Source organism: Pleurodeles waltl, chromosome 4_1, assembly GCF_031143425.1.
Source record: "Pleurodeles waltl isolate 20211129_DDA chromosome 4_1, aPleWal1.hap1.20221129, whole genome shotgun sequence".
Taxonomy (NCBI): domain Eukaryota; kingdom Metazoa; phylum Chordata; class Amphibia; order Caudata; family Salamandridae; genus Pleurodeles; species Pleurodeles waltl.
Genome location: NC_090442.1, coordinates 706,887,290 through 706,899,289, shown reverse-complemented (window position 1 = coordinate 706,899,289; position 12,000 = coordinate 706,887,290). Strand labels below are relative to the sequence as shown.

Here is a 12,000-nt window from a genome sequence, read left to right as displayed (position 1 = left end):
AGGGGTCGACTGAGAGGAGGAAAGAATGCAAAAGCACCCGACACAGGCACAAGTTCACTCACTCGCCACTATTTTACTGACCCAATTATCTACACATCTTCAAACCAGTTCCAGATCACTAAATTTCTTTCATGACTGAATCAATGGAACTCATCACATGAGCTGGCCATTTTTTATGACCTGGTTCAAGTACAATTAAAATGTGCTTTTGACCACAACTTGAGGCTACTCATTTGTTAATTCTCATCAATTTACCCAGAAGTGTAGCACATACGCTTGGCTAGCTGCAGCCTTATTTCAACTGAGGCAGCTTTAGATGATCAATAATTTTGGCCTATTGACGTACTGAGAAACATTTTACACTCATCTCTCCTTAATTTTTGTTAATGTGTTTTCTTTGCATATTAAATAGGTTTGGCACCGATTCATTTCTCTTGCATGGACCTTTGTTGTAAATTGAGACATCTGCTCCAAAACACACTTTCCTCATCACCTGATTGCCCAACTCCTGTTACGAAATGTGAACTTGCAGCTTGCATGCAGCTTACCTGGGCACAATTTTAATTACACTTGCAAAATTCACAATATTCACAAAGCTCTTGTAACATAAAACTTGTGAAATGTTTCTGAAAATTTCCATTATGAAATTTCGCATATCTTTTTTTTTAATCGAGTGAGCATCTTGTGTAAAACAATCACCTGAGATATCAGAGATAACTTTGTTTGCACAGAAAGTGTCTCACAGAGGGCCATTTTCTGCTTAGAACATACTCCTGCCAGTTCCTTGCGAGACCTTATAATGTAAGGTGCACACTCACTTAAAAAGTCACATGAGAAACTGGCAAATCATAATAATTTTGCATATTTTATAAAGTTTTACTGGAATTTTGCACAGACACTGAAAATATTACACAATATTGCATACACCTAGAGGACTGAACACACCATCACTCCCATTAGCCCGCAGCATCGTTCCATACCACTGGGCATATAAATCACTACATAGGTAGTGCCCCAGTTTTCTCCTGCCCAGGCATTCAGTAGTTTTGATAACCATTATTTCCTCTAAACCATCCTCTCAAAAGCCAAACAAAGTGCAGTGGCATAGTGCTTAATGTGCTTTATAGTGATATTTCATGTTGCAAACTGGCTACAGACGTTGAGTGGGGTTCTTTTTGGAATATGAATGAGACGTGAGCACATCATGCCGAGGGAGAAATGATGATTATTAGAATGCACCCCTTAATTTACATTACAGTTGCAGGTGAAAAATATAGGGACATTCATTAACCTACCAAGGCAAATGCAAATGGATTACACACTAACTTCAAATATTCGTAGGACTATTCAGTTCAGAGTACATTATTCCTGCATCAAACCAAGACCCTTTCACTTCCCATACGCTACTAAAGACACTCTAATTAGTCTAGCCCCTCTGCAGTTGTAACAATATCAGTGAGAGGTTCAGAACCTATATATCTGTGCCTTTACCACTGATCTCAGACGATGCAACGGATGTGATAGGATTCTGTAAATTTTTTATTATTGGTTGAGAGGGGTATAAGCCCCACTCAGGATACAACCACAGTCACTGTTATTACCTGTGTTTAACCCTCTGGTAGCTTAGTACAAAGCAGTCAATTTTAATAAATAAAATGATACCAACACAAACAAAATCCAATCATTAGAACCAGAGATATTGATTTTGAAAAGTTCAGTAAAAATAGCACCAAGAAACAGAAAGAGCCACTCATAGTTATCTAGTTTCACTAGACTGGGGGAAAGGAACAAGCTCAGGACAACCACGATGGAGCGAGGGTTTGATACAGGGACTAGGTTAGTTCCAGTGAAAAGTTACCTTCTCAAGTCCAGCACAAGGAGTTCCGGTTGCTTTGAAGAAGGCAGTGAATAGAAGGCTTCTGGCGCGAAGAGCAGGTTGGGTGTTGGGCATGGTGAACGATCATTGTTGTGCGAAGAACAGATCCTGCTGGAGCTTCAAAGTTCACAGTATTCACAGAAGGCAGAGTTTTGGCACAAATATGCTGGTTCACAGCCACGAAGAGCCCAAACCTCAGTGTTTTCACCTTCGTCTTCAGGAGGAGCTCTCAGTGATGCAAGCCAATTGACCTGGGGGCACCTCTTGGGAATCAGGACCCACTCCTGCAGAGGCCAGCAGAAGGGCATAGGAAGTCCAGGCAGGTCCAGTTGGTGATGGTCTTCAGGGCAGTGCAAGGAGGCCCTTAGATGCTTGCTGCTTCCCTAAAGCTCACACAGGAAGTCCGCCAGCTGAGCCTTGGAGTCACACTGTGTAGTCGGCGATTAAGGCAGGAAGGTCCAGTCTTCCTTGGAGTCACACTGTGTAGTCGAGGATTAAAGCAAGAAGGTCCAGTCTTCCTTTTCAGGCAGCCCATCAGTTCTTTCAATAGCAGAGCTGTCCTTTTTCTGAATCTTTCACAGGTTGAGGAGTGCTCTGATGAGTGGTTCTGAAGGTCCCATTTTTATACCTGGTGCCAGTGTTTGTGCAGGGGAATTCCCTTATCAACCCTCAAAACTAGTTCTGGTCAGTTCATCCCCTTTTCCTGGTCCTGGCTCCAAACTGTCTAGGGTGACAAAAGGCAGGACAGGCCTTGTGTGTGCTGCAGGCAAGTGACTTAAAATCTGACTTCAGCAATAAAAAGGATTTTAAATCACAATGAATTTGAGTGTAAACAGAATATCTATAAATTCTCCCAATCTGAATTTAGTCTTATTGAATTTAATAAGGTAACCCAGTATTAGTCAATGGGAGAGATAGGCATTACAACAGAGAAAAATGACTGTAGGGGTGTTTCATTCTCAGGAGATGTAAAACGTAAACACGCCTGTGCTACTTTTTAAATAGTATGCACTCTGCCATTGAGGTAGTTAGGGCCTACTTTAGGGGTGACATCTAAGTTTTAAAAGGCAATGTTCAGGCCTGACAGAAGGTTTATTTTGCCAGGTCGAAATGGCAGTTTGAAACTGCACTACAGGCCTCAGTGGCAGACATTAGACATGTTTTACAGTACTACATTAAAGGGTGGCACGAGTGCTGCTGCCCACTACTAGCATTTAATTTACAGACCCAATGTACAGGAAGTACCATTTACTAGGGACGTACAAGTAAATTAAATGTGCCAATTAGATGTAAGCCAATTTTACCACATTTTAGGGGGACAGCTCAAGCATGTTAGCACTGGTTAGAAGGGATAAAGTGTACAGAGTCCTAATTCCAACAAAAATGGGTTCAGCAACAGAAGGCAAATATCTGGAAGGATCCTGTAAAAAAGGGCCAGGCCCAACAGATTCATTGTACTTCCTTGGATCTATTATTGTGTAACTACTTTGGTCTTAATAGGAAATTGGGCAGTCTAAATAATATGTATATTCTGTATTTTTTTATAACCAATTCTGTTGAATATTCACCTCCTTGCATCCACATATTCAGTATGATACAACACGTTCCATCAGGACACAGAACAGTCAGGAAGGGGGTTCACGTCCCTGTTAGGCCACACCCGAGGAAAATCTGAACCAGTGTGCATAGGTTAACACAAGACAGATGATCAGTCACCCCAAGCCACTTTCCCCATATCTGGTCATATTTTGCTAGGTGCCTCGTGGCCTCAAACACTGTTTTCTTCGGCGACGCTGTTGCACCCACCCTCCACCATGGTGTGCCATATTTTAAAAATGGCTTACACATGATGGTCGTAGGGGGGTGCTAAAGGGCACAAGAAAAGTGGCACTGCACTTTTCTTAAATATGCCCCTAAATCTTATATATGGGGCAAATGTAAATAGTTTTGTAAGGATTCAGGTAACCATATAATATCTACTTTTTTTTCTAGTGACCCTGAGTTAAACACAAGAGCCATCATGGAAGAAGTAATGAGTAGAAGAATACAGCCATAATAATTAAGTGAAGCCTATATGGATGGATTTGAGGTATTTTGGGATAAAACACAAATGTGACATATAACTTTAAAACATGTAGAAAATTAAAGAAATGCTTTTGTGGAGTATATTGTATAAACACCCCTTCTAGTTTAATAACACTAGCTATGTGTTCTTTTAGTCTCGAGGGTGCCAAATGCATAACTTAAACAGTTTGTTTAAGCAAACACCCGCTCATTTTAAGCACTATATTTTAAGTCCACCCCTAGCTAGACTTTATTCATTTGAAACTTTTGATCTATGAATGGTATTCCTAAGCTCTGATTATACCTCTAACAAAAGGTACATTTGTTGCTGAGTTGTAGCCTCACTGGACCTTGGGCAGTTAAAAAAAAAACTAAACTGTAAACTTCGCCCTTGTATAGCGCACTACTCACCTGTTAGGGTCTCAAGGCACTGTATGCATACTGCTGTGGAACCCCTCCTGGCTTTTCCCTGTGAGGCACCCACTCCTGGGCAACCCCCACAGTGAAGCCAGGCATCCAAGTGCTGTCAGGGCTGTTGTGGAGATTAAGCAAGCTATTGCCCAGAGTTAAAGAGTGGGACCCATTAATTAGATTAGGCACTGAGGTGAGAATTATCTGGTCCAAGGGAACTGAGCCCAAGACCCACAGAGATGGGAACTGAACCCTGGCCCCAGGCCAGATATCTGCAGCACAGTCTGCTGCTCTAACCATTGTGCCACACTTCTCCACCAGTTCATCCTCAGTCTTACTAATAGATTGAGCCTTTTCCTCCAGTAAGACTGAAGATTGAGATCCGAGTAAGACTGAGATCCGAGTAAAGATTGTGTCCTGAAGTTCAATGCAGCCATCACTTGCCTCAAACAACATATAAAGCCTATAGGTGACTAAAATAGCACTAACCTCTGGGGCAATGTAGTCAGGGGTCCCACAGAATGTGTTTGTCTTGGTGACTCCGAACATATTCTCCTTGCACATCCCGAAATCGGCGATCTTTATGTGTCCCTCCTTATCCAACAGTATATTATCCAACTTCAAGTCCCTGCAGAGAAAGATCATAGCCTCTTTGATTGAATATTCATATACGTTTATAAATATGTATCAACACATTTTTGGGACCTCCTAGGTTATACAGTCTTGTTATTTAAAGCTACAGTAAACATCTATCTTCTACATAACAAAAATATCAGACACTGCATGCTTTCTTGCACTAGTGTCATAAGCTTTTAACACAGGTGCAGGTGCTTATACATATCTGCTGAAACTAAAACCAAAAGTGTCAAATATACAGAGAATAAAGTTGAGCTGGATTTTACAGCAACTTGTAAGCTTTCATGGAGAAAAAAACAAATCCTTCATCTCAATGTATCATTATATTTTTTATTGCATTAGAGGGGGGCTCTCCTTCACGAGTTGTAAGAAGAGCATCCACAAACTTTTGTTGCGACTCATAAGGTTCTTTGTTTAATAGGTTTTCCTAAATGTCTTTATTATAAATCTTTCTTCCCTGTAGGTGAAACTGGGTTTAGGTGTGCCATGTAGTGGAGGTGGAGGGTACTTAGGTGTCAACTGCAGAGATTTGGGTTTAACTGTCTGTTACTGTCTGTTAAGAGATAGGAATATATTTTGCCTTACATCCTTCTGAGTTTGAGTGAATGAGCATGATTGAGTTGGGTTATAGCAATCTTATCACTGCCAAGAAACTGTTGTGTTACAGATCGATTGGTAATCTGTTTTAAGACCTTGCTGGTAAACAGTGCTGGGAAATGTGAGATTAAGAGCATTTCTTTCTGTGTCTGATGGGCCTTTTTAGGTAGGGTACCACTTCCCTCTTTCCTATTCAGCCACTTTGACCTAAGAATTGTGAATCGTTTATTGCAATGGTTCTTAACTTTTTGACTTTTGTGGACCCCCACTTAATCATTACTGGAACACCAAGACCCCTCCTAAATATTTATTGGAATCCTGGCCAGGTTCCTATGAGTCATTACTGTAAGCAGGGGAACTCGGCCTAAATATTTTTAATAATTTGAATCACAAAACAATACACAAAAAATACAGAAACAAGCATTGATTAAACAACTACACAAATAGTGACATATTTAATTTAATTCACAAATAATACTTAAAGGGATGCTTTGAGCCTTTTTAATTTCAATTGAGGCCACCCGTCGCCCCTACTAGATTCTGTTTAATCCATTTGCACTGCTCCCAAAAATCGATGTGAGGATAATAACTTACATTCTAGCCTTCAATTTAAAATTCCTTCACATTTACAGACCATTTCAAAATTTTCAATTTTATATTTTGCTTCTTTATTTACAAACTCTATTAATATGTTAATGTTGTTTCATTTTCTAGCAGTTGCTGACCCCCTGAGTAGGCTAAGAACAAATGATTTATTGTATATTACAGAGGATCTCTTTGGAATCCTGTCCTGTCTTTCTAGTCACCTGTAAATGACGCAAGCTTTCAGGAAAAAAAATTCTTCCTCTTTTGCAACAAGAGCACAAAAGAACATTTTGGCACAGTGAGAAAATATTCATCCTCCACCAGTATCTATGAAATGACTCAACAATGATCCCAGTTACACAGAGTCAATTTATTAGCCATAATTGTGGGCTTTGTAATGTAGAAAAACTGCTTATGACTGTTTATGTTAATCCTAAATTTCTCACTTGAGAATGGTGAAGTTGCAAAAGTACTGAGATGCAGCAAATCAGAAACTGGAAAGGTGGTAAGCAGTTGCTTGACAGACTTATTGATAATGGACACCCAGATATGACCTTTTTCAGCAGGTTCTTGATGTGATGGTGCCAAATATCAGCCAAGAGCCATACAGTCTACCTTGGTAAGCCTTCAAGAATACACATCTGAGAAAGTACAGATTTATTTGATCCTAACTCAGACTGGATGTAATGTTTATTCCTTATACCCTTTTGGAGATTTTGAGGAATAGAGTTACTCTTTAACCTGCTGAATCAGTACATAGGACATGGGTAACTTTGTTAGAAGATAACACGGCCTTCCGATATGGCTCGCCCCACTGCTAAAAGGCAGAAAAATAAAATGATAATAAAAGTTTTTATTATCATTTTATTTTTCCACTTATGGAGGGTAAAGCAGGGCCAGCAACCTCCACATTACCAAGCAGTAGGAATAGTGGTGGTGCGCTCTAAGTGCGCATGTCAGTTTGGCTGGCTGTCTGAGGCTGGCCAGACTGACATGAGCACTTAGAACTCTCCGCCCAAGTTGTATTTTACAGCCGGGTGGAGACCAGATGCACGCTCCCACTTCTTATCTGAGCAGCATTTCATGCCTGCTCAGGCCAATCCTGGCGCTTCTCTCATGCTGTGCTACGTTTCGCACATACAGGGATACCAGGGTCTCATCAGGACTTGTAGTAATCTGGGGGATGGTTGCCTATTTAACAGGCAAATATGGTCATAGGGGACAACCGCACTGATGGGGAGTCCAAGAGTTGACTAAGTATAGACAATGTACAAACACCTGTGTGTTAGGGATGTACTGAGTCAAGTATGTACTCACGATGATTACTGTGTGACACCGCTGGGCGGCTGGATGCCTCAAATATGGCAAAGTTTTACAATGCAGTGAGAAATTGGAGTCCTCCCGATCAGAGAGGCCAGGACGCCACACACTTTGCGTGTGTGATTTCTACCTCCATGTCTTCACCATATTAGGTACCAAAACTAGGTTGGACCAAGACAGTAACGTTGGGCTTATCCAGGGTAGTCCTCTGCACTAAGCCACCACACTAGGGTTTGTTACATTTTTACTTTGAAGAATGAGTCCTACATTTTTCCACTAGGATGTTGCGCCAATGAAGAACCACATTCTGAAGCAGAAGTTGACAAAATGTTCCATTAAGAAAAACAATTCTGCTCATTTGCTAACATAATTATTTCACTAATTAGTAATGTTAAATACATTAGTCCTCTCTGTGCTAAGAATGACCTCATTAGTTCCAGTTTATCACCTGAATAAACTGATCATCAATAGAATTGTGATCAGTTAATCTTTGCAGAGGGGCTGCCAAAGCTCTGCACCACATGTGACACTTTTTAGTAACTTGTGATCTGTTTGAGATTGTTTAACTCTTCAAAACTGTCATGGCAATGTCTTCAGATTATACATTACCTGGCAAGTGCATTGAACCCATAATTATCCACAAAATGTTGTAGTTGTAGAATTGAGTAGTTCTAGCAGCTTTGCTTTTATGCTTGCTCTCCATTGCCAGGCTTCATCTAATAAAGCATGATTATAATTTTCTCTTATTACAGCGACAGCAGTTAATGTGTTATTTTTGTACAAGCTCCACACAAGTTTATTAAACCCTCAATGTGAAAAGTAAGGGTGGGTGTAACTTGTGTAATTTGCTGTACTGTAATTGCATGAAATAATACTGAAATTTCGCAAGATTCAGCTGAATTACATGAGGAGTGTAACCACCACTTAGTGCTATTTTCTTAGTGCAAAATGCACCTTCACGTTCACAATTGACCTGAGGATGCATTTCTCGCTAAGAAAATAGCACTAAATGAAACAGAACACGGAGAGAAGCAGCCAGTAGCCACTCGCACTCTCCAAATTAATTGCTTCTGTGATAGGATTTTTGTGCCAAATTACTTATAACTACACATATAGGTGCAAATGTATAATATTTGGTCATTTTGCGCCAAAAGCGTAACGCAAAAATTACCAAAATCACTCTGATTTCTCTGGCTTACTTACATTTTGCTCAGGCCTAGTGAAGCAGCTTTCAGCTGGATTTAGCTGGTACAAACTAAATATGTTGATGACAATAAAAAAGACCTCACTGCTTTACCTAAGTAAGTCAAATAAGTAACCAGATTTCAGCTTGGGTTCTTGCTGAAAGAGAAGATCAAACACTTGCATGCTTAAAATTATTAGATGAGAAAATATCTCACACATAGTAACTGGCTTGCCTATTCCCGTGGAAGCTTGGTATGAACATCTTCATTCCTGCAGAATTGTAAGAACGCCATCCATTGCACCTTTTGTACTCCTTACTAGGGTATTAATTGATTAGGAAAATAATTTCCTAATTAGGGCCTCATTACAAATGTCACAGTAATCCTGTTGAAGCTGGCAATGGGAAATGCCTGATCCATCAGATTACAAGATATACAGTGACTCCATGGGTTTGAGTATTTTACCTGGACAATTCACCAAACATGCCTAATTGAAATGCTGGGAAAACTGCTGTAATTGAAGGGGCAGCTGGTAATTTAGAGAACTAGTTGTGCAGGTGTACTCACTCACGCCTGTTCAAAAGCACACCCTGTTACATTCATCAAATACCAAGCAGACATGCACACGGAACCTCACACCCATTTATTCAAAAGAACATATTTTCATTCATCTATTCACAGTACATGTGTGCAAATATACATACATTCATACACACACACAACCATTTAATAAAGCACTTACAGGGCAGCAGTGAAGGCAGGACCAGTGATTGGAGAGAGGGAGAAGCATGACTGCCCAGGTACCACATACAGGGGCTCAGAGGCACCCACAAAGGGATGAAGAAGCTACATGAGAGAGCCAACATCAAAGAGAAGATAATTCTTTCTGGATGGCCAGTAGGCAGAAATGGCTGGGTCAGCAGGAGATACATGGAACTAGTTCCCAAGGCACAACACTGACACCCAGTAGACCTCAATATCTCTAATGGCAGGCAATGTGGGTGTCTTCGAGGGTGTCCGATGGTGTTTAAAACCATGAGAGTCTCCAGTCATATTAAGTTTCATTTGGATATTTCAATTTTATCCCCAAAATCCTCTACCCTGCATAGTTACTTTCTACATTTGCAAGTTTTTTAAATCTAATTTATTATCCAGATACTTTAAATGCAGAGGTACCCCCTGCAAGTGTCATAGATACAGGAACGACTCAAGTGGGCATTTATTCCAGGGGACAGCTTCACATGAGTCCCAATTGATCTTACAGCTAGAGAAACAGGAAAATGCCTCAAGCTTCTCCACAATCAAAACAATAGATTGAGCTGGATCTAATAGTATCATCTTGGTGTAACCCTACAAAGAAGGGCTTCAGTCTCCCATGCTATGGTGTGTGAGTCTGATTGCTGTGTATTATGTGATGACCAAGACTAGAGTCTCTAGCAGTACAATATACAATAATATGAATACCTAACTTAAAGAAATATCTACTTAATGTGTTACCCCGGATTCACTGATTTAGATATCACAATGTTTTCAATTTCTGCAACACGATCTCTGTGTAAAAGATGTGATTTTTCTATTCTCTGCTAGTGGAGGAACATCTCATTTAATGTCTTTTCGGAAGGCTGTCAATAAGGAGGCAACAAATAATAATAACCAGATCCACGTAAGACAGCAGTGGGTAGATATGATTGCTCTCTTGGTCACTGGCATAGTTAGGAGACCATGGAAGTAGGGTGTTGCTGGTATAGCTATAAAAAGCCATGCAACTCTGCTTTGACAGTGGCATTTATGGGCTGAGCCTATTTCAATGTACAAAAGATCCCTATTCACTATCTATCTAGGTCTTAGTTCTGATTAGTGGGCCACCCTAGCTTTCATAGATTTATCTAAAAAGAAGATCAAATCTGAAGACAAATTTGGACCATTTCCTTTAATTTTGATCCTTATTGAAAGATAATATTGCCTACCTGAGAAGAATAAAAGTGGCTTAAACTTTTCATGATTCATTCTGCTGGATGAAGCATAAAGACCTATTTCACCTGGTAATGACCATGACTGTCACTAGTAAGTTTTGTTGCCTTCAAGTAGGTTATATTGCAGGCTGTAAGGAGGAGCAGGAAGCAGGAGCTGACCACTGGCTAGGAGTCTGCCTAGGGAAATTATGAATGGACGTTTGGGAGGGTCATAGGATTATGAATGTCATTGGCCAACCTGCCCTCAAGGGAGGATGTGAAAATGGGGCTGAAAAAGGTAATAAATCTTCATGTTATAGTCATCGTTATCAAATTTAGCTATTACAAATACCTTTGATGAAAGTAAAGATTACCAGACTTACCAGAGGGCAGGAATGATAGTATAAAAAAAGAAAGGGGGTGGACTGAGTGAGAATGTGAGAATTCAGTTAGGAAAGGGGTCGGGTCACAGTCTTACTATCTACTAGTGACCTTTTCAGGATACAACCAATCTATTCATCCTTCATCCTTTAATACTAATAACAAGAAGACTGACTTAAACACAAGTCATCCAAACAGATGATGCCTCTGTTGCCCACCACCCAAGCTTGTGTTCCTTCTCACCAATATATGCACTCAAAGTTGACACCCTTCTGCTGAAACCAGCATAGAAAAGTACTTTAAAAATGGCATCGCAAAGAATCAGAGACAAGCAGGGCTAATTCATAGTCACAAGACTTGATTGAAAGCCTTAACTTAGCGGAGTTCTTGGCCTAGTTGCACGGCCTCATGACAAACTGTATTTCTAAACGTTTAATAAAATGTCTGCTTAGAGAGCTGAATTGTGATTTTCCATTGTGCTGACCTAATGCATTCATAACTAAAGTGTTTTTATGAGAACTGCTTGCTAGATGACGTTGTTCCTGTTGAACAAAACATTGTAAATGTAATAAGTGTTAGAATGACTTTCTCAGGCTCAAGACAGTGAATACTCTGACTGGAATACAAGCAGCAACAATATTGTTACCTGATCAGCCGGACGATGATGACATTACAAACAGGACCAATCACAAACATGTGAACCGTGAACTGGTAGCATCTGCAGATTTGAAGTTTTAGTTTTATTGGACAAAGTAGGAACATGCGATCCCTCAACCAATTGCGAATTGGGAAGTAGTTTTAGGAAATCTAACTTAACAGGACTGCACTGAGAAGAAGCTGCTACTTGCCATTGCGCATTTGACTTTAGCCCACCTCACTTGCCCATTTTCTTCTTGACCGTGAGGTCGTTGTCTTATTGAGCGTCTTGAGACGTGCTTAACTTTAATGCTTTAAAAGACTTTGCCGTTTTCCTGAACTTTGATGTTGAGACCTG

At 40.2% G+C, this 12,000-nt stretch overlaps 1 protein-coding gene across 1 annotated transcript in view; it reads right to left on the bottom strand.

The window, feature by feature from the left end:
- Positions 1 to 12,000, bottom strand: part of PRKCQ (protein kinase C theta) — a 437,429-nt gene that overhangs the window by 61,616 nt on the left and 363,813 nt on the right. The window contains exon 15 of the mRNA XM_069229272.1: positions 4,841 to 4,979. Within this exon, the coding sequence (XP_069085373.1) occupies positions 4,841 to 4,979 (139 nt within the window). The remainder of the gene's footprint in view (positions 1 to 4,840; positions 4,980 to 12,000) is intronic.